General features: G+C 41.7%; 1 protein-coding gene across 1 annotated transcript in view; it reads left to right on the top strand.

Moving 5' to 3' along the window:
• The first annotated feature begins 10668 nt into the window (after window positions 1–10668).
• cfap74 (cilia and flagella associated protein 74) overlaps window positions 10669–24157 on the top strand; it is a 153080-nt gene continuing 139591 nt past the window's right edge. The window contains exons 1-9 of the mRNA XM_060931648.1: window positions 10669–10753; window positions 10841–10928; window positions 11002–11148; window positions 11994–12092; window positions 12177–12281; window positions 17076–17249; window positions 17449–17559; window positions 17643–17745; window positions 23270–23427. Coding sequence (XP_060787631.1) covers window positions 10669–10753; window positions 10841–10928; window positions 11002–11148; window positions 11994–12092; window positions 12177–12281; window positions 17076–17249; window positions 17449–17559; window positions 17643–17745; window positions 23270–23427 — 1070 coding nt within the window. The remainder of the gene's footprint in view (window positions 10754–10840; window positions 10929–11001; window positions 11149–11993; window positions 12093–12176; window positions 12282–17075; window positions 17250–17448; window positions 17560–17642; window positions 17746–23269; window positions 23428–24157) is intronic.

Below are 24157 nucleotides of genomic sequence, written 5' to 3' on the forward strand. Positions count from 1 at the left end.
CAATAGACAGACAAACAAACAATATAAGGTGCAGACTAGAGTTGAGTGTGCATATTGAGGTAGTATATGAAAGTCAAAGTCCTTCCCGCACCATAGTCCTCGGCCTCTCGCCTATATTATATTACATACACTACCATTCAAAAGTTTGGGGTCACCCAGACAATGTTGTGTTTTCCATGAAAAGTCACACTTTGATTTCCCACCATAAGTTGTAAAATGAATAGAAAATATAGTCAAGACATTTTTCTGGCCATTTTGAGCATTTAATCGACCCCACAAATGCGATGCTCCAGAAACTCAATCTGCTCAAAGGAAGGTCAGTTTTATAGCTTCTCTAAAGAGCTCAACTGTTTTCAGCTGTGCTAACATGATTGTACAAGGGTTTTCTAATCCTCCATTAGCCTTCTGAGGCAATGAGCAAACACATTGTACCATTAGAACACTGGAGTGAGAGTTGCTGGAAATGGGCCTCTATACACCTATGGAGATATTGCACCAAAAACCAGACATTTGCAGCTAGAATAGTCATTTACCACATTAGCAATGTATAGAGTGGATTTCTGATTAGTTTAGTGATCTTCATTGAAAAGAACAGTGCTTTTCTTTCAAAAATAAGGACATTTCAAAGTGACCCCAAATTTTTGAACGGTAGTGTAGCTAGGGTTACAGTGGGGGACTGGTCCTCTGATAACCACGAGAGTTTGACTCCCCACTCGCATCTGTATTGCAGCATGCCTTGCTAGATGGCACCATTTTTATGATGGTCTTTGGTATGACCTGACCGTGAGTAGAACTCACGGCCTCCTGATCGAGAGATGGACACGTTAACCACTAGGCCACTTGCCGGTTTTTATATGTGTGTGTTTTCCCCAGAAAAAAATTAAAGCCCTAAATTCTGGCATGATAATACACAGACAATTGAGCGCCAACGCCGCAAAGCGAAACTAGGGGGGTCCGGGAGCATGCCTCCCTGGAAAATTTTTTTGAAAATAGATGCTCTCATGCCCCTTTTCCACCAAAGCAGCAGTTCCAGGGCTGGTTCGGGGCCAGTGCTTAATTTGGAACCGGGTTTTCTGTTTCCACTGACAAAGAACTGGCTCTGGGGCCAGAAAAACCAGTTCCAGGCTAGCACCAACTCTCTGCTGGGCCAGAGGAAAGAACCGCTTACATCAGCGGGGGGGGCGGAGTTGTTAAGACCAACAACAATAGCAAGACCGCGAAAGGTCGCCATTTTTAAGCGACGAGAAGCAGCAGCTGTACAAACGTGAAGTCATCCATTATTGTTGTTGTTGTTGCTGCTGCTTCTTCTTCTCCGTGTTGTTGTTGCTTCGATGTTCGCGCCAAGGTTTATGCAAATGCAGCGACGTAATTGACGTATACAGCGATGTAATGACATGGCTCCCCTTAGCACCTCGAGCTATGGAAAAGCAAACTGGTTCTCAGCTGGCTCACAAGTTGAACGAGTTGTGAACCAGCACTGACCCCGAACCAGCCCTGGAACTGATTTGGTGGAAAAGGGGTATCAGGTGCATTTTCAGGGTCTCTGAGAGGTTTTAGATCCATGATTATAGGATCAGTTTTGCCAGTGTTTCAATGATTTCTGACCTAAATAGTATTAATGCACACACATTTGAAATTTTACCTTAAAGTTCAACATACAAGTTAAACTGTTTTGTTATAAATTACTGAGGTATATGATAGATGGAAAATCTACAGGGATCCCTTAATTATCTATGATCAATTAATGTTGTAACAAAAATGTGCATGAAAATATGAACAGTGGTTTACTCCATCTTATGCAATCCAATGAAGAGAATTGATCATCATGACCTCCTGTTGATCACAAAGGGATCTGAACCTAAGACCTGCCACCTTAAAATAAGTTGCTGTATTTCTGTAACTGTAATGATTTAGAATGTTTCTGATGCAATTACCATAATATATGTATAATTAAGATACACTGAAAAGAAAAGTAAGGCAACTGCATATTATAAAGTTTAAATTTTGGCACTTTATTAAATGGACTAGATTAAGATTAAAACCTGTTTAAAGGAAAACTTAATACATTTAAGTTTGCAGAAAGATTATGTACTTATAAACACATTCATGAAGAGAATTTGTTAAATGTAGCATAATTTAGAATAATAATGATAAGCATTTTTGGCAGTGTGATGTCACTGTGATCCTTTAACAACAGAATAATCCGGAGCCGCCTTTTGTTAAATGGATCTCAGTGACATCACACTGCCAAAAATGCTTCTGATTATTATTTGAAATGATGCTATATTTGACACATTTGGACAAGTTCACTTCGTGAGAGTGTTTATAAGCACATAATCTTTCTGCAAACCCAAACTAATGAATTAAGTTTTCTGCTCCTTTAAAGCAGATTAATTCTCCTTGGCTTTTGCTTGGCCCAATGTTGGGCAGCCCTCTCATAGTCCATCTCGCTGTCATCCATGCTGATGTGGATCAAATTGTCCAGCGAGTGCTTTTTGAGCCAGTCGCGTTGTCGTGACAGTTGTCTGGTTTTGTGCGCCATCACTCATGTGGGTTTGTTGATGTTAAGTCAACCAATCTTTGATCGAAGCCGTAATGATAATAGACTAGGTCAAACTTTTATGATTAAAATCAGTCGGCTTTGTCCGTCTGGTGGGGGACAACATCGCCAGCCAATGAGATCACTTATAATGAATCGGAAAATTCCGGGATGTCTGACGTTTTCTTTCGATATTTTTATTGGACGGTTTGAACATATGATCTTGACATTGCCAAACAGATTACAGTTTGTTTACATCATACCACGCGGACATATTACTTTGACAGAATCAACACAAACATTGGAAAAATCAATATGTAAATGGATCTGTTCTCCATTTATCTGCTCTCCTATGTATCTAGTTACTTGTGGGTAGGAAATTTAACATACCGGTATAAATCTAAGCGTATCAGATTTTAACTAAAGCAACTAAGCGTATCGGCAGGCAGAGCAAGCGTATCGGGCCCAATACGCTAAAACGCTTTGGGGAAAACCATTATATATTGTGTGTATATGTGTATATATATATATGTGTGTGTGTGTGTGTGTGTGTGTGTATATATGTGTGTGTGTGTGTATATATATATATATATATATATATATATATATATATATATATATATATAATATTTTGTGTGTATGTATATGTGTGTGTGTGTGTGTACACACACACACACACACACACACACACACACACACACACATATATAATATACAGTGGTGCTTGAAAGTTTGTGTACACACACACACACACACACACACACACACACACACACATATATATATATAATATACAGTGGTGCTTGAAAGTTTGTGAACCTTTTAGAATGTTCTATATTTCTGCATAAATATGACTGAAAACATCATCAGATTTTCACACAAGTCCTAAAAGTAGATAAAGAGAACCCAGTTAAACAAATGAGACAAAAATATTATACTTGGTCATTTATTTATTGAGGAAAAGGATCCAATATTACATATCTGTGAGTGGCAAAAGTATGTGAACCTCTAGGATTAGCAGTTAATTTGAAGGTGAAATTAGAGTCAGGTGTTTTCAATCAATGGGATGACAATCAGGTGTGAGTGGGCACCCTGTTTTATTTAAAGAACAGGGATCTATCAAAGTCTGATCTTCACAACACGTTTGTGGAAGTGTATCATGGCACGAACAAAGGAGATTTCTGAGGACCTCAGAAAAAGCGTTGTTGATGCTCATCAGGCTGGAAAAGGTTATAAAACCATCTCTAAAGAGTTTGGACTCCACCAATCCACAGTCAGACAGATTGTGTACAAATGGAGGAAATTCAAGACCATTGTTACCCTCCCCAGGAGTGGTCGACCAACAAAGATCACTCCAAGAGCAAGGCTTATAATAGTCAGCGAGGTCACAAAGGACCCCAGGGTAACTTTGAAGCAACTGAAGGCCTCTCTCACATTGGCTAATGTTAATGTTCATGAGTCCATCATCAGGAGAACACTGAACAACAATGGTGTGCATGGCAGGGTTGCAAGGAGAAAACCACTGCTCTCCAAAAAGAACATTGCTGCTTGTCTGCAGTTTGCTAAAGATCACGTGGAAAAGCCAGATGGCTATTGGAAAAATGTTTTGTGGACGGATGAGACCAAAATAGAACTTTTTGGTTTAAATGAGAAGCGTTATGTTTGGAGACAGGAAGACACTGCATTCCAGCATAAGGCCCTTATCCCATCTGTGAAACATGGTGGTGGCAGTATCATGGTTTGGGCCTGTTTTGCTGCATCTGGGCCAGGACAGCTTGCCATCATTGATGGAACAATGAATTCTGAATGATACCAGCGAATTCTAAAGGAAAATGTCAGGACATCTGTCCATGAACTGAATCTCAAGAGAAGGTGGGTCATGCAGCAAGACAATGACCCTAAGCACACAAGTTATTCTACCAAAGAATGGTTAAAGAAGAATCAAGTGAATGTTTTGGAATGGCCAAGTCAAAGTCCTGACCTTAATCCAATTGAAATGTTGTGGAAGGACCTGAAGCGAGCAGTTCATGCGAGGAAACCCACCAACATCCCAGAGTTGAAGCTGTTCTGTATGGAGGAATGGGCTAAAATTCCTCCAAGCTGGTGTGCAAGAGTGAGCAACAGTTACTGGAAGTGTTTAGTTGCAGTTATTGCTGCACAAGGGGGTCACACCAGATACTGAAAGCAAAGGTTCACATACTTTTGCCACTCACAGATATGTAATATTGGATCATTTTCCTCAATAAATAAATGAGCAAGTATAATATTTTTGTCTCATTTGTTTAACTGGGTTCTCTTTATCTACTTTTAGGACTTGTGTGAAAATCTGATGATGTTTTAGGTCATATTTATGCAAAAATATAGAAAATTCTAAAGGGTTCACAAACATTCAAGCACCACTGTGTGTGTGTGTATCTTGGAACCTATCCTAGCTGACTATGGGTGAGAGGCGGGGTACACCCTGGACAAGTTGCCAGATTATCGCAGGGCTGACACATACATACATACATACATACATACATATATATACACGCATGCACATATGTATATGAAGGGGAATAAAGAAATACGAGAGACATTGTAAGGCAATAGTGTCTTATTGTCCGTGTTCAACAGTCCGTGAAACTCAGTCCAGTACTTCAGAGTTGAGGAGTCTGATGGCATGTGGGAAGAAACTGTTACAGAGTCTGGCTGTGAAGGCCTGAATGCTTCGGTACCTTTTTCCAGATGGCAGGAGTGTGAGGGGTGTATTGGATCAGCCATGATGCTGGTGACCTTCCGGATGCAGCGTGTGGTGTAAATGTCCGTGATGGAGGAGGAGAGACTCTGATGATCTTCTCAGCTGTCCTCACTATCCGCTGTAGGGTCTTGCGATTCGAGACGGTGCAATTCCCAAACCAGACCGTGATGCAGCTGCTCAGAATGCTCTCAATAGTCCCTCTGTAGAATATAGTGAGGATGGGAGATGGGTCTTGTGGCCACGTCAACCAAATATGGTTCGCCTCAAGCCCGGATTGGGTTTGGCAGTGACTATGATAATCTCAGTATGTTTTTTTTGTGTGTGTTTTTGTTTTGTTTTTTAATTTAACAAAATTATCTCAGGGGTTTTCCACTATTAGAAATCATCTTGTTACCGCACGAAAACCATACTGATATTCCAAGAAAAGCATCTCGTTTTTTCGTTTCTCGTTTCTTAGTTTTCATCAAGGACTCCACCTACCCCGGCCACCACCTCTTTGAACTGTTACCCTCTGGCAGACGTTATCGGTCGGCCAAAGCACACACCTCCAGATTCAGAGACAGTTGTTTTTTCCCGAAAGCAATTTGCACTTTAAATAATAATTATAATCACAAATAAGAATATAACATTCATGCTGCTACACACCTGCACTTTATTTAAATTAATGTTATGCAGATTATTTAATTTAATTTCTAGTATCACAATTCTCATTTTATGTCTTTTTTTTTGTCTTCAATGTCCTGTGTTTGCACCATAGAGTGGCAATTTTAATTTCATTGTATACATTTACAATAAAGGCAATTCAATCAATTCATCCATCCATTATCCGTAACCACTTATCCTGTGCAGCGTCACGGGCAAGCTGGAGCCTATCCCAGCTGACTATGGGTGAGAGGCGGGGTGCACCCTGGACAAATCACCAGGTCATCGCAGGGCTGACACAGAGACAAACAACCATTCACACTCATTCACACCTGCGATCAATTTAGAGCCACCAATTAGCCTAACCTGCATGTCTTTGGGGGAAACCGGAGCACCCGGAGGAAACCTACGCAGACATGGGGAGAGCATGTAAGCTCCACACAGAAAGGCCCCTGTCGGCTGCTCGGCTCGAACCCAGAACCTTCTTGCTGTGAGGCGACAGTGCTAACCACTACACCACCCTGCCGCCTCAAACAACTCAACTCAATTCAATTCAATTGTATCTTCTTAGCCTGTTATTAGAAAATACCTTGTTATTGCAAGAAAATGTCTTTATAATAAGAAAAGCATCTTGTTATTGCAAGAAAAACATCTCATTATTAGGAGAAAAGCATCCGATAAAACCTCGTAAACAATAAAACATCTTGCTATTTCAACAAACTCATTTTTTCTCTTGTTATTATGAGAAGAATATGGTTTAAAATAATAAAAAGCAAATTTTGTCTCGACAATAAACAATAGAAATGTGTAATTTAAAAATACTAATAGCTTCGTAACCACAGCAGAAAGATCGGAATATCTTCTTTTTATTATTATTATTATTATTATTATTATTATGGATACTTTACATATCCATTATCTTGACTGCAGGTCAATTAGAAACTGGTTTTGAATTTAAAAAAAATGGAAGGAGAAACAAAAACAGCTCTACAGTTTGTTGTAACGTTTTCCACTCTTGCAAGTATGGTTTATAAGGTTTACAGGAAATCAACTTTGAAGGGATATATGAAATGATGTGATTGTGCTGAATGGGCGGAGCTTCAAGCCTTCGCAAAAGGCACTAAGTTAATGTGCTGTTTGTAGTAAAATATTTTTTGTTGAGTCCTGATATTTTGTTACTGCATATAAAAAGATCTTACAGATTTAAATGATCAAAAAAATCTGAAACCAATTTATTTCACCAAAAATTATTTATACCTGTAGGGTCTTGTCTTAAATACATGTTCTAGTTACAGTGAATATACAGTACTTTACCTTTAAAAGTAACATCACTATGTATGAGAACCCACAATATGTGGCCATAAATGCACATCCTTTAGTACACGATGACATATTGTGACGGGTCCCCCATAAGGGCCTCTGCATGCTCTTGCCACAAGGCTTTCGCAGATAGCTTTTCGCAGACAGTTGTAATTTATCGTTGAGCGGGGAGTAATAGGCGTGCGTGATGTTATTCACCGCCACAACGCAAGGGGGCGCGAAGTCGTGAAATCGCTAGGAGTAGTTGGTGGGTGTGGTTAGTGGAGTGTTTATCCTCCGGTTACTTATAATGACTAGAACTGGAGTCGTATAGATGTACGTACTTCCTCACTTCGTCGATCAACCGCTCTTCGTGCTGCTCCATCTTCGCTCGTGTTTTTAAAAATGGCGGTCGTGAAAACAAAACAAACCGGGAAAGTATGGAAGCGGAAGTGCGTGTACAGCGGATGTAGAGTGGACCAATCAGAGCCCTCTTGTCTGCGACGCTGTCTGCGGTGGTCACAATTTTTGGGAGGTGCGCACAGAGCGTCTGCGAAGGGGGGGGCTTCGCAGACGCCATCTGCGACGCCATCTGCGAGGATTGGTTGTCAGCATAAATTGGCCTTAACCAACCCCCGAATCCACCCCCTTCCCCAGTCACTGAAGACGTTAGTTGTCTCTTACAGACAACACTGTTAGAACACAAACTTTAAGAGAAACATCTATAAACTTTCTCATTCATGCAAGATTCAATCGGCCAATCATGTGGCAGCAGCACAATGTGTAAAATCAGGTCAAGAGCTTCAGCTGATGTTCACATCAAACATCAAAATGGGAGAAAAATGTGATCTCGCTGGCCATGGCTGTTGGTGCCAGATGGGCCGGTTTGAATATTTCAGAACAGGAATCTGAGGCTCCAGTGGGCACATACTCACAGAAACTGGGCAGCTGAAGACTGGAAAAAAACATCTCAGAGTGTTTTTCCAATCTTCAACTGCCCACTTTTGTTGATTCTGTGCCCGTTGTAGTTTCAGATTCCTGTTCTTGACTGATAGGAGTGGAACGTTCAGCTTTTGTAGAAAATGTGCTTTCTCCACCTCAAGGTTTGGAGATGCCTTTCTGATTACCACTGTTGTAAAAGGTTGTTATTTTAGTTACTGTAACCTAAACAGAGGGAAACCGTCAGGGCCTTCAGAGAAGGCCCAAACATATCAGCATTTCAAGTGTTATATTAAATTTCTTTCATTCTTTAATTTCTTTCATCATTTCATTATCGTTGTTTTCTTCTAATTTGGCCTCATTTTCTATCATATTTGCTTCAGAAATGAAATGGTTACTGTCCTGAAAACATTAAAATACAGTTGTGGCCAAAAGTTTTGAGACTGATACAAATTTTGGTTTTCACAAAGTTTGCTGCTTCAGTGTTTTTAGATCTTTTTGTCAGATGTTTCTATGGTATAGTGAAGGACAATTGTAAGCATTTCATAAGTTTCAAAGGCTTTTCTTGACAAATACATCAAGTTTATGCAAAGCGTCAGTATTCACACTGTTGACCCTTCTTTTTCAAGACTCCTGCAATTCGCCCTGGCATGCTGGAAATCAGCTTCTGGACCAAATCCTGACCAATGGCAACCCATTCTTGCATAATCAGTGCTGAGAGTTTATCACAATTTTTGGGTTTTTGTTTGTCCACCCGCTTTCTGACGATTGACCACAGGTTCTTGATGGGATTAAAATCTGCGGAGTTTCCTGGCCATGGACCCAAAATTTCAATGTTTTGTTCCCAGAGCCACTTAGTCATCACTTTTGCCTTGTGACATGGTGCTCCATCATGCTGGAAAATTTCACCACATTGCTCCTGGATTGTTGGGAGAAGTTGCTCTTGGTGGATGTTTTGATACCATTCTTTATTCATGGCAGTGTTCTTAGGCAAAGTTGTGAGTGAGCCCACTCCCTTGAATGAGAAGCGACCCCACACATGAATAGTCTCAGGATGCTTTACTGTTGGCATGACGCAGGACTCATGGTAGCGCTCACCTTTTCTTCTCTGGACAATCATTTTTCCACATGTCCCAAACAGTCTGACGGGAGTTTCATAAGAGAAAAAACTTTACCCCAGTCCTCTGCAGTCTGCAAAAAGTCCTGCAAAAAGTTATTTTCTCTGATGACGCCCCCTTCAGACTGTTTGGGACATCTGGAAAATCTGCCAGGACAGAAGGCCATGGCAGTGTATGTTTATGTAGGAAGCGACAAATGAATTAACCAATCGGATTTTGATTTAGAGTGGGAGGGACCAAAAATGTATCACCCGCGCGAGCTTAACCGCAAGTCGGGGCCGTCAGCGTGGCAGTGAAGTCACCTTCCAACCAGTGTAGCGTTCATCAGTAGTGTTAGCGAATGCTAATAAAGCGATCAAGCCAGTGCTATTGAGAGCAAGTAGCACAGGCTAACGACCGAGAAACTAAGATTTCTGTCTCCAGACTCTTCTTCCATGCACGCACGCTACAGTATTTTTCACTCAGACTTAAGTATTCATTTCCCTGTGTAATTTACTTAGTGACTTTTAAAATCAACAGCGACAGCTACACATAGCGGCGTGACCTGGCAGTCTGCTGCTAAACCCTTGCAAAATCCTTTGCCCTGTTGCTTTTTTGGTGTGTCTGGCTAAGTTTTGGCTGAGCTCAAGTCCCAGCTCTAATAGTAACAGTTCGCCACTAAACCTAAAGTAGTATTTTTGAAATACTCAAACCAGCCTGTCTGGTTGCAACAACCATGCTACAGTCAAAGATCACATTTCTCCTCATTCTGATGTGAACATTAACTGGATCTTTATCTGCATGATTTTATGCATTGCGTTGCTGCCATCTGCTTGGTTGATTTGATTGGATGATTCTAGAAATGGGGCGGCACGGTGGCGTAGTGGTTAGCGCTGTCGCCTCACAGCAAGTAGGTCCGGGTTCAAGCCCCGGGGCCGGCGAGGGCCTTTCTGTGCGGAGTTTGCATGTTCTCCCCGTGTCCGCGTGGGTTTCCTCCGGGTGCTCCGGTTTCCCCCACAGTCCAAAGACATGCAGGTTAGGTTAACTGGTGACTCTAAATTGACCGTAGGTGTGAATGTGAGTGTGAATGGTTGTCTGTGTCTATGTGTCAGCCCTGTGATGACCTGGCGACTTGTCCAGGGTGTACCCCGCCTTTCGCCCGTAGTCAGCTGGGATAGGCTCCAGCTTACCTGCGACCCTGTAGAACAGGATAAAGCGGCTAGAGATAATGAGATGAGATGAGATTCTAGAAATGTGTACAAGTGTTCCTATTAAAGAGGCTGGTGTTTTCTGATGTAAATTCTTTTACTTTTAATTTGCATCTGAATAGAGGTTACGTTCAATTGTTATCAAGCATTAAAATGTTCCAGGTCACACAAACGATTCATTTGGCTGTTCAAGTCCACCTCGCAATGGACAGTAGTGCATCGGAAGACTTTGCAGAAGCACCTGAACATGACGCACCACAGAACACCTGGACTGATGAGGACACACAAGGTAGATGTGAATGCATCCGAGAATTTTTGTATTTCCATGAACGAAGGTAGTTACGTACATGTACACGTATGCATGTGTACATTTCAGCAGAAGAAGCTGGAACATGGGAAGATGTGTTCAAGGATGAAGATGGCTCTCTTGCTGATTATTCTGTGGATATTGATGACCCCGAATGGTGAGTCTAATATTTGCCATTTCCTGCGTAAGAACATCTATAGGCTCTTTATCACAGTTAGTCTTTCCATCAGGGATGTGAGCCTGGAGTCTGGAGATATGGAGCTTGACGAGAGAGACAAGAGTGACATGGACAGCACTCGGATGTTCAAGCTGAGAAGGGACCTGGACCAGCTGGAGCGTTTTTACAAACAGAAGGAGCTTAATGTATTAAAGGCCAGGTCTGCCTACACACACATATATGTACGAGCACACATCTGTTCATGCATTCAGATACAGACCATAATTTCCCCCCACTGCATTTAACAGAAGGAAACCTCATACTTTAATTAGCAGATATATTTAAAACCAAGCTCTCAAGCCAGAATAAAACATAAGTATTTTCCATATGTGTTTCTAGCCTTTAGCCCAAGCTGTGGAGAAGCTGTTAGGTGGGTGGATGGAGCAACTCTCAGGTTACATTGTATTTGAATAGCAGCGTGGAACAAACATGCTGTCATAAATCTGCAACGTTCTGACATGAGACACAGTGCTGCACACATTCAGATGGCCTTCATATTTCAATTGCACCCTTGGGCTTCACTATTCTATCAAGCTCTATGTCCTGTGCAAGCTTAGTTTGAAGAGCTACTCACCATTTTTTCACACGGCTGCACATTAGGAGCTAGTAGCCTAGCTTCTACTAATATTACATTACATAAAGAGCAAAATTATGGAATCCTGCCGATACGATTCGGTATTATGTAAATAAAGAACCATTTAAGCTCTTCTACCTTTGACGTATCTTATGCACAAGGATCAGGCTAAGGGCTGAAGTGCTTCACGTCATCAAGCTTACATAATTTGTGAAAAACCAGTGTATGTTTTTTTCTTCTCACCAGTCTCTTCTCTACGTTCTCTGTGATGCGCTGAGGTGTGATCACGTTCCAGCTCCCTTGTGACTGCTGCTAAAAGAAACCTTTCAAGCTAATTTGGAAAGGCATATTTTGCCATCAAAACAATGGACGCTTTTTATTTTTAAACCCTAACAAGCCTTCTTGCTTCTCACCTGCTTCTACTTTTACAGGGAGGAACTGAAAGCCTGCCGTCTTCATGTGACTGAGCTGGAAAAACAGAGAGACAACATAGAAAATGACATAGAAAGGGAGAAGCAGGCAGAGAACAGGTAACATGCAAAGAACAGGCATTGTAGGTGGGAGGGAGTAGTATCTGTTGTTACTTCAACCTCAGCGTGTGCTGTTGTCCATAGCGCAGCCATATTCCGCCTACGTGCCAGCCACAAGTGTGTTTGTGCTGAACTTCAAGCAGAGGAGGAGCTGGAGGCTCATCTAGCCATGGTCCTGCAAGAACATGAGTGAGTCTTATACCCCAGTGCAGAGTCATCAAAAAAAAAAAGTCCACTGAGGTTGCCGGATTTAACACTTGCAGGTTGAAGGTCATTTGAAATGTCTAACTTTCTAAGGTATTCATACTGGAATTGCAAGCATGAGGGGGAGATGGAAAACACCAGAAAATAAATATTTGAAGAATTGCATCAGACCTGCCAACCTTTACACATTTTGTACTGGAGCTCCACACTGAAGTACACTGGAATGTACTCAGCAAGAAACCTACTCAAAAATGAGTCCAAAGCGCTGTCTTTTTATTTATTTATTTATTTATTTTTTATTAATACGGCTGATTCTTATTCGTAGCGTGTCTTATTCATAGTGTTCCAACCTTTACAAATATATATTTCTCAATGCTAGCTGGCACTTGATTTTTGTTAACCCTTTGGTTACAGTACTGTTAAAGTCTTAGGCACCCTATTTTTTTTTCCTTCTTCATACAAACTTTGTTATGGAGTTCTATTTTATGACTTCTGCATTATCGAGTCAGTAAAATTTGCTTTTGGAGTTCCAAGTGTTCGTTTTCCAACACAAAATTAAATGTTACAGAAAAAGTTTGTGGGCAGCATGGTGGTGTAGTGGTTAGCGCTGTCGCCTCACAGCAAGAAGGTCCGGGTTCGAGCCCCGTGGCCGGCGAGGGCCTTTCTGTGTGGAGTTTGCATGTTCTCCCCGTGTCCGCGTGGGTTTCCTCCGGGTGCTCCGGTTTCCCCCACAGTCCAAAGACATGCAGGTTAGGTTAACTGGTGACTCTAAATTGACCGTAGGTGTGAATGTGAGCGTGAATGGTTGTCTGTGTCTATGTGTCAGCCCTGTGATGACCTGGCGACTTGTCCAGGGTGTACCCCGCCTTTCGCCCGTAGTCAGCTGGGATAGGCTCCAGCTTGCCTGCGACCCTGTAGAAGGATAAAGCGGCTACAGATAATGAGATGAGATGAGAAAAAGTTTGTATCTGAGCAGCATATTACATAAGTCAAGTCAACTTTATTGTCAAATATGCTATACATGCTCGACATACAGCACAGATGAAAGATCAGTCCTCTCTGACCCACGGTGCAAACTGGCAATGCAATAAATAATTGAAAAAAACAAACAATATAAACAGTATAAACACTCTAGATAGGAACTAGACAGACTAAACACTCAAACAATATAAACAGAATAAAACACTAGATATTAACTAAACACTCAAACAATATAAACAATATAAATAAACAGTATAAACACTAGATAACAAGACAGACTAAACACTCAGACAATATAAACAGTATAAACACTCTAGATATTAACTAGACTAAACACTCATACATACACACACACACACACACACACACACACACACACACAAATTGGTACAAATAACCAAACAGTCAAGGGCACTTGAGGTATAGCAGGTAAACATGAAATAAGCAGAATAAACAAACTAGCAGCTGTTAAGGTGAGGTAGTGCGGAATAGTGCAAATGGGCGAGGTAAAGTGAGATGTGCGGTCCCTGAGTTCAGTGTGTTAATGAACGATGAGATGTATGTGTGTGTGTGTGTGTGTGTGTGTTGGGGGGGGGACTGTGAGGATGACATGTCAGATGCTGAAGGGGTGTGTGCGAGCAGAATCTGTGGCAGAGGGCAGAGGGGGGAGGAGGGGCAGAACAGGGAGGGAGTTGAGCCTCCTGACCGCCTGGTGAAAGAAACTGTTCTTGAGCCTGCTGGTTTTGGCCCGGAGAGCACATTTCAGATTAAAAAAGAAAACATAATGAAGGCTACTGGGTTTTAGTGCAAAATGAAGAAGCGAGTGTGACAAAGTGTCCAGAAGAGCTGTGGCTGGTTCTGTAAGATGCTCAGTAAAACCTACAGCTCATTTCCTTATCAAACTGCACTCGCTGTACCTGAGACCACTAATTTTTTTTTTTTTTTAAAGCAAAGGGTCGTCTCACACCAAATCTTGACTTTGTTTCGTTTGTTATGGCTTACTGCTGTTTATAGTATTTTTTTAAATGTTTGAAACATTTCATTTCATCATTTTTTTAGTCTATAGCATTTGTGTGTGTGTGTACACACACAGTTGTGGTCAGAAGTTTACATACAGTGACATGAATGTCATCTTGGATATGAATGTCATTTGGGCTTTCAGTAATTTCTTAGAACTGTTCTTTTACTGTGGCAGAATGTACAGCATAGATCTTATAATAAAAAAAACACTAGAATTTGGTGCACAAGTTTTAATTTTCTTTAGGTTTTCTGAAATCAACACAGGGTCAAAATTATAAATACAGGGTCAAAAATATACATACAGCACACCTAATATTTGGGTAAAATGTCTCTTTGCAAGAGTCACTTTGACCAAACATTTTTGTTTACCATGAACAAGCTTCTGGCAGAATTCTGGTTGGATATTTCACGACTTTTCATGGTAGAATTGGTAGAGTTCAATTAAATTTTTTTTTTTTCTTGGCATGGATTCGACTTAGAAGCACAGTCCATATATTTTCAATAGGGTTGAAGTCAGGACTTGTTTTAAGCTTAATGTTAGCCTGCTTTATCCTCCACAACCAGCTCGGATGTGTGTTTGGGTTCATTGTCCTGTTGTAACTCCCAAGCCCCATGTCGTGTTCAAGTTTCTGATGGTTTATGCTCAAGAATTCTGAGGTAGTCCTCCTTCAATTTTCCGTCTTTGTGCAGTGAACCAGTTCCACTGGCAGCAAAACAGAGCATGATGATCCTACCACCACCACCAACTGGCACAGTGTCCCTCTGTACACGGTGGTTATTGTGGCCAAACAACTCAATCTTTCTCATGTGACCACAGCTATCCTCCAGAAGGCTTTTTCTTTGTCCGTGTGGTCAGCTTCAAACTTTACTTAAGCTTGAAGGTGTCAATTTTGGAGCAGGGGGTTATTTCTTGGATAGCAGCCTCTTAGTCCATGGTGATCTGAACTGTAGACAGTGATCCATCAGCTTCCAGTTCATGGCAGGGTTGTGCCATGGTGGTTCTCAGGTTGTTCCTGACCATCCAAACCAATTTCCTTTCAGCTGAGGGTGACAGTTTGGGTTTTCTTGAAGCAAAGTGGCTTGGTAAAGTGACTACACCTCACAATAACTTGGATACAGTTGTTTGAACTGATCTTGGAATTTGCAGTTGTTTAGAAATGGCTCCAAAAGACATTCCTGAGTTGTGTAAATCTGCGATCCTCTTTCTCAGATCTGCACTGAGCTCCTTGGACTTTCCCATTTTACTGTGTGTTGGTCAATCCAGTGAGTGCTGTAAAGAAACCCTTTTTATGAAGGCACAGAGAAGCTACCAGCTGTAGTCAATCATGATCACTAACAAGAAGTTAAGAGACCTCGGCCTTGGCAAGATAAAAGACATTTTGGAAGTTTCAGCACCTCTGAATTAATAATCTAAGTGAGCGTATGTAGATTTTTGACCCTGTGTTGATTTTCAGAAAACCCAAAGAAAATTAAAACTTGTGCACCAAATTCTAGTTTGTTTGTTTTTTTTAAATTAAAGCTGTATGCTGTATAATCATTCTGCCACAGAAAAAGAACAGTTCAAAGAAATGACTGAAAGTGCAAATATTGCCATGACATTCATATCCAAGATGACATTCATGTCACTGTATGTAAATTTCTGACCACAACTAACTAACTAACTAACTAACTAACTGACTAACTTATATATCTAGGGGTGGTTAGCACTGTCGCCTCACAGCAAGAAGGTCCTGGGTTTGAGCCCAGTGGCCGACAAGGGCCTTTCTGTGTGGAGTTTGCATGTTCTCCCTGTGTCTGCATGGATTTCCTTTGGGTGCTCCGGTTTTCCCCAAAGACATGCAGGTTACGTTAATTGGCGGCTCTAAATTGACCGTAGGTGTGAATGATTGTTTGTCTCTATGTGTTGGCCCTGCGACGCCCTGGCAACTTGTACAGGGTGTACCCCGCCTCTCGCCCATATACTGTACAGCTGGGATAGGCTCCAGCTTGCCTGTGACCCTGTAGAACAAGATAAAGTGGCTACAGATAATGAGATGAGCTATATACACACACACACACACACACACACACACGTAAGTACGTAGAGCTGATGGGGTAAAAAAAAATGTTGGTGATGAGCCAATTGACATATGAATCTGATCATTTCTGCAGGTATTTTGAATTCTCTGATTGTAACAGAAACTCTTTGGAGGCCCCAAACTACGAGGGATGTTAGACAAGAAATTTGTAAAAAGATTATATAAAAAATGTACTGTGTAATGATTTTTTGATGTTCACTGCATTTAGCCCAAAGCACCTACCCCCAATCACCCACGCAACTCAGAGGGCGGGGCGAGACATTATTATTCTTTGCGGTTGTCTGGACTGTTGTATAATAAGACTCTTCATGTTGTTCTATTTTTATTTTATTTTATTAGCCAACTAATAATAGGCAAGCCCCTGGAAAATGGGATGACTTTCTTTAAACTCCGTGTGCAAGTTCTCAAAGAACTGGGAAATAGTTTCAGCTTACATGGAAGTAATGAAGAACATTTTCAACATTATACGACAATTCCAATCACCTTGACATATCATTTAGCTAATTAGTCCTAACCACACGCTGTCTGTTTATAAATAACCAATAAAATAACCTTTTCTTCAGTCTAACTGTGCCTAACCTTTTATTTAATTGCCTTTGGATTAAAAATAGAACAGCGTAAAAAGAGGTCATTTAAACCTTTCGGCTAGATTCTTGTGATCACTTCTAAAAGCAGATTAATTTTGCATTCTTTTGTCCAGACTGGAGCTTTGTCAAGTGGACGTAGAACTTGGTCAGTATCTAGGCCTGCGTCAGGAGGTGGAGCATGAGGAGAAGAAATTTCAAGCCCTGAAACAGGAGAAGTACAATCAAAGACTCCAAAGGGAGAAGAGTGTCGCCAGGGGAACCAAACTCAAAGCGCTGCGGGCCAAAAAGTACTCAGTGGCACAGTTAAATCTCCGCTGTAGCAAGTCCCATGGAGTTAATTCTGATGCTGAACTCTTATACATACAAACCTGCAAAAAAGTTTTTCGTATATTAAAATCATGTAAAGCAAGATTTTGCTCGAGTAAACTAATGTAGATATTCAATATAAATATACATTAAGGTTGAAATGTTGTTGCTGTGTGTCAGTGAGCAGGAAGAGGCTTTACAAGAGCAAGCAGAGCTTGAACTGAGGAAGCGGGATCAGATCCGGACAAGCCGTCAGAAAGCAGCAGTCTTCCTTAAACAGACTCTCAGAAGGTACCGTATGACACATACAGTACACACTTGTCACAATGGTCATATATTCTTACCCAGGGCACTAATTTATCTCTGTGTTGAAGAATGCGTGAAAAAGAGGAAGAGAGAGAAAAGATGAGGAAGGAGCTGATGAAGAGGAGGATGGACGCAGCAGAATCACTGAAGGCCAGTATAGCGGCCAGTCAGGTATGTGACAGGAATGCAAGTCAGTAATTGAATATATGACTATCACAGTTTTGAGCATCATTTTATAACCTTCTTATACAACAAATAATTAGTTCCTTCTAAAAGTAGAAATAAAAGCATGCCCTTTCGTTTGCTTCAGCTTGATTTGCCTAAAGCTTTTGTGTCAGCTCATTAATTCAGGATGTGTGGAAATCCAGAGCATTACTAATCAAATCATACGAATCAAAAGTTTGATCATATAATCTAAAGGTTTATTCCTAACATTTTGTTCTAAAAAATAAACATTAATGACATTAATATCTACACTCGCTGGCCGTTTATAGGAACACCTGTACCCCGCTTATTCATGTCATTACCTCATCCATGACCGAGTAAGTGGGGCGAGGTATTATAATCAGTGCGGTTTGTTACTTGCGAAAATATGAGATTTTTGCAAGTATGTTGATCTGTCCGTTTGTCCGTTTTTTGTTCATTTGTTGGTGCTCTAGCGTCGTCATTTCTTGACCAATCTTCACCAAAATGCACAAGACAACTCACTAGGGTCACACAAAGACATCATTAGTTTTTGGTAGTTCAAGGTCACCAAGGTCAAATCTTGTAAAAGCACCTAATTGGCCATAACTTCCGTTTCTTTGTGATTTTCGCAAGTTTCGTGCTCTGCACGACTTCTCGTTCGTTTCTTTGTGTGTGTGTGTGTGTGTGTGTGTCTGTCTGTTAAGAATCTCGCGTCTAGATGGTTGCACGGATTGACTTCAAATTTTCAGGGTGGGTGGGCAGTGGTCCGTAGATTACCCGATTAAATTTTGGAGGTAATCGGGTCTAGGTCACCGGAAAGGTCAACCTTTCAGTCAAAATAACAGCTTTTCCATTATACAGTTCTTTCAGAAGTTTGGATACAGTGACATGAATGTAATCTTGTAATTTTTTTTGAACTGTTCTTTTTCTGTGGCATTACGATTTACATCTTTAAATTTAAAAATACATCTTTAATTTAAAAAAACCACTAGAATTTGGTGCACAAATTTTAATTTTCTTTGGGTTTTCTGAAATCAACACTGGGTCAAAATTATACATGCAGGGTCAAAAATTTACATACACTTATTGAGATTATTGATTCAGAGGTGCTGAAACTTCCAAAACGTCTCTTATCTTGCCAAGGCCGAGGTCTCTTAACTTTCTGTTAGTGATCATGATTGACTACAGCTGGTAGCTTCTCTGTGCCTTCATAAAACGGATTTGTTTACAGCACTCATTGGATTGACCAACACACAGTAAAATGGGAAAGTCCAAGGAGCTCAGTGAAGATCTGAGAAAGAGGATCGCAGATTTACACAACTCCGGAATGTCTCTTGGAGCCATTTCTAAACAACTGCAAATTCCAAGATCAGTTCAAACAATTGTATGCAAGTTACTGTGAGGTGTAGTCACTTTGCCAAGCCACTTTGCTTCAAGAAAACCCAAACGGTCACCCTCAGCTGAAAGGAAATTGGTTTGGATGGTCAGGAACAACCTGAGAAACACCATGGCACAGCCCTGCCATGAACTGGAAGCTGATGGATCACTGTCTGCAGTTCAGATCACCATGGACTAAGAGGCTGCTATCCAAGAAATAACCCCCTGCTCCAAAACTGACACCTTCGAGCTTAACTAAAGTTTGAAGCTGACCACACGGACAAAGAAAAAGCCTTCTGGAGGATAGCTGTATGGTCAGATGAGACAAAGATTGAGTTGTTTGGCCACAATGACCATCATGTACAGAGGGACACTGTACCAGCTGGTGGTGGTGGTAGGATCATCATGCTCTGGGGCTGTTTTGCTGCCAGTGGAACTGGTTCATTGCACAAAGTGGATGGAATAATGAAGGAGGAGGACTACCTCAGAATTCTTGAGCATAAACCATCAGAAACTTGAACATGACTTGGGAGTTACAACAGGACAATGAACCCAAACACGCATCAGAGCTGGTTGTGGAAGATAAAGCAGGCTAACATTAAGCTTAAAACAAGTCCTGACTTCAACCCTATTGAAAATATATGGACCGTGCTTATAAGTCGAGTCCATGCCAAGAAAATTTTTTTTTTAATTGAACTCTACCAGGCGGCACGGTGGTGTAGTGGTTAGCGCTGTAGCCTCACAGCAAGAAGGTCCGGGTTCGAAGCCCCGTGGCCGGCGAGGGCCTTTATGTGTGGAGTTTGCATGTTCTCCCCGTGTCTGCGTGGGTTTCCTCCGGGTGCTCCGGTTTCCCCCACAGTCCAAAGACATGCAGGTTAGGTTAACTGGTGACTCTAAATTGACTGTAGGTGTGAATGTGAGTGTGAATGGTTGTCTGTGTCTATGTGTCAGCCCTGTGATGACCTGGCGACTTGTCCAGGGTGTACCCCGCCTTTCGCCCGTAGTCAGCTGGGATAGGCTTCAGCTTGCCTGCGACCCTGTAGAACAGGATAAAGCGGCTAGAGATAATGAGATGAGATGAGATGAACTCTTCCAATTCTACCATGAAGAGTCGTGAAATATCCAACCAGAATTCTGCCAGAAGCTTGTTCATGGTAAACAAAAATGTTTGGTCAAGGTGGCTCTTATAAAGAGACATTTTACCCAAATATTAGGTGTGCTGTGTGTATAATTTTGACGCTGTGTTGATCTCAGAAAACCCAAAGAAAATTCAAACTTGTGCACCAAATTGTAGTGTTTTTTTTTTAAATTAAATTAAATATGTTCGCTGTATTTTCTGCCACAGAAAAAGAACAGTTCAAAGAAATTACTGAAAGCCCAAATGGGCGGCACAGTGATGTAGTGGTTAGCGCTGTTGCCTCACAGCAAGAAGGTTCTGGGTTCGAGCCCAGCGGTGGGTGGGGGCCTTTCTGTGTGGAGTTTACGTGTTCTCCCTGTGTCTGCGTGGGTTTCCTCCAGGTGCTCCGGTTTCCAAAGGCATGCAGTTAGGTTAACATGGGCTGGCCTTGGACTGAAGTGCCCTTGAGCAAGGTACCTAACCCCTAACTGCTCCCTGTTTGCTGTAGTATGGCTGTCCACTTCTCTGGATGTGTGTGTGTGCGTGCACGTTCAGTGCTTCAGATAAGTTAAATGCAGAGGATGAATCTCACTGTGCATGTGACAAATATGCACACTTCTTCAAATATTGCCATGACGTTCATATCCAAGATATCATTCACGTCACTGTATGTAAACTTCTGACCGCATCTGTAACTCAAAAACGCTTGCCGATAGACTAATGTTTGTTATTCTGAGCATATAGGAACTTCCATTTGGCACCATGATCTTTGACCTTGAGTGACCTTGAAAGGTCAAACTCGAGGTCATGGATTTTCAGAGGGCTGTAACTTGAAAACGGTTAATGGTAGACAGATGTTTACCATTATCACCTTATAGGACGTGCCATATAGGCTTTCATTTGGCACCATAACCTTTGACCTTGAATGACTCTGAAATGTCAAGGTCATGGATTTTCATAGGACTATAACCTGACAGCTGATGATTGAGAAATATTACCATGATCAACATATAGGTATAAAATAAGTGCTGCCAGGCAAGGTTTGTTTTGCCTGGCAACACTTGTTACGCATTCAGATTGTCATGTGGCAAAGCATAAAATCATGCAGATACAGGTCAAGAGCTTCAGTTAATATTCACATCAGACATCCGAACCGGGAAAATTTTTATCTCTGTGACTTTGATTGTGGCATGGTTGTTGGTACCAGATCGGCTGGTATGAGTTTTTCAGAAACTGCTGATGTACTTGGGATTTTCACATGTGTTTAAAGTTTACACAGAATGGTGCGAAAAACAAAAAACATCACATGCCAAGAGTAAGCAGTTCTGCAAGCAGAAATTCTTGGTTTATGAGAGAGGTTAGATAAGGATAGCCCGAGCTGACAGGAAGTCTCCAGTAACTCAAATAACCACTCTTTACAACTGTGGTGAGCTGAAAAGCATCCCAGAATGCATACATACGGTACATGTTGAATCTTGTGGCTCAGCATGTGATGTGTTGCATTCAGACATGCTTATTCTAAATAAGTGAGCATGCACATTTGAAAAAGTAACATTTCCAGATTTTCTGTGATGAACAAAACCACAAAATCAGTTGGTATATTTTTGTTTGCTTGTTTCAAAATCTTATGAAGTGTTCTGTGGTATGCAATGTGTGTATCTTGTACACTCACCAGCCACTTTAATAGGAACTTGTTCTTGATTCTAATGGCCCTTTTCCACTACCCTTTTTCAGCTCACTTCAGCCCGACACGGCTCGCGTTTTGACTACCTCAGAGCGGCACGACTCAGCTCGCTTCAGCCCTACTCAGCACCCAAAACTCGCACGGTTTTGGAGTGGGGCTGAAGCGAGCCAAACCGAGCCGAGTGGGGCGAGAGGCGTGAGGAGACACTCCCCTGTGCACTGATTGGTGAGGAGGAGTGTCCTCACATGCCCACACACGCCCCGCGAGCACGCTGGGATCTGTAAACACCGTAAACCCGGAAGAAGAATAATTACGAATTACGAGAATTTCTGAAGCCTTATGCGCCTCGCCTCATCTATACGCTCTTGCCAGTATCTGTTGGCGTTGTCGGTGACAACAAGCCACAGCACCAAGACCTGCAACACTAACGACTCCATGTTTATTGTTTACTCTCCGGGTCGTGAGACTACCGCTTAAAAGGTCACCGATGTCACTGTTTGCACCGCCTAACGACATCACGTGACGTCCACCCACTTTCGCTAACTCCACCCAATGTGTCCACCCACTTCCAGCCAGCACGGTTCAGCGCGGTTGTAGTCGAAATGCAACTCCAACAGCCCCGCTCAGCCCGACTCAGCCGCGTTGGTAGTGGAAAAGCGGCATAAGATTCCTGTTCTTGGCTGGTCGGAGTGGAACCCAATGTGGTCTTCTGCTGTTGCATGCTGAGATGCTTTTCTGCTCACCACGGTTGTTATGAGTTGCTCTATCCTTCCTGGCAGCTCAAACCGATCTGGCCATTTTCCTCTGATCTCTCATCAGCAAGCCATTTCCACCCACAGAACTGTCGCTCACTCAATGTTTTTTGTTTTTCGCACCATTCTGTGTCAACTCTAGAGACTGGTGTGTGTATGTGTGTGAGAAAACCCCAGGAGATCAGCAGTTTCTGAAATATTCAAACCAGACCATCTGGCACCAACACCCATGCCGCAGTGAAAGTCACAGAGATGACAATTTTTCTTGATTTGTATCTGCATGATTTTAAGCATTGTGCTGCTGTCAAGGGATTGGCTGATTACATCCATCCATCCATCCATCCATCTTCTGCTGCTTATCTGGATCCGGGTCGCGGGGGTAGCAGCCGAAGCAGAACAGCCCAGACTTCCTTCTCGGAACCACTCTCCTGTGGACCCACCACCCGCAGGAGGTGCCGTAAGGGTCCGGTGCACTGTGGATCAGGTGGCTGATTAGATAACTGCCTAAAACAGCAGGTGGATGGGTGTTTTCTAATAAAGTGGCCGGTGAGTGTATGTGTTTGATGTCTCTGGTTGCAGGAAACTCTGCGTGTGAGAAAGCTTAAGGACAAAGCCCGCTTGCAGAAGCAGAAAGAGGATGAAAATTTTCGTAAACAGTTATTGGAAGAAGCAGGAATGAACAGCATCAGGCTCATGCACCTGCACAAAATACAAGAGGACCTCCACAGAAAGCAGGAGTGAGGATTAATGCTAATTTTTTTTTCCCCCAACATGAAATGTCACACTCGATTTTGGTGCTTGAGGCACATGCACAAAAGCAAGGTATCACAGTGTTGTATATTTTTGGAAAAAAAAAAAACGCTATGATTTTCAGCATGTAGTAACATGGCACAGAGCAGCATAGATGTAAAAAGGGGTTGGGTATGGGGTAGAGGACTGGATGAACACTTTAGGAACTGTGTGCACAGTGTAGCACAGTGATGCTTTCACAATTACATCCGAACAGATTTCACTTACAGATTTTCACATCAATTTTTAGTGAGCAAATAAACAGATGACAGAAAGTGCAGCAATTTTATATATGGATCTGAGTGTTTTACTGGGAAATACACCACTCATTTTTTTTTTTTCATACGAACTATATCCAGGACATGGAAAACGCCATATGTCAGTTGTGAGGAAATCAATAAATTGCTTTGATAACTTTGGGTACTTTTTGTTTGTGAATGTGTCTATATAATAAAAAGAAACTCACATTGGCTTGAGGATATGAAGTTTATCTTTTTGTGTTGAAAAACTCGCGTTTTTTGTCCGAAATACATTGCGGATCTGAATGACACATATTTAAATAATATTGGCTGGCTTTGAGTGGTCTATCAGATATATTCCATTCAGCTAGCATGATATTGAACGAGTCGAAGAGGAGTTCATTCTTGAATTGCTTTCATTCTTTCATAATTTCATTCT

This window comes from Neoarius graeffei, chromosome 10, assembly GCF_027579695.1.
Source record: "Neoarius graeffei isolate fNeoGra1 chromosome 10, fNeoGra1.pri, whole genome shotgun sequence".
NCBI classification, from domain to species: domain Eukaryota; kingdom Metazoa; phylum Chordata; class Actinopteri; order Siluriformes; family Ariidae; genus Neoarius; species Neoarius graeffei.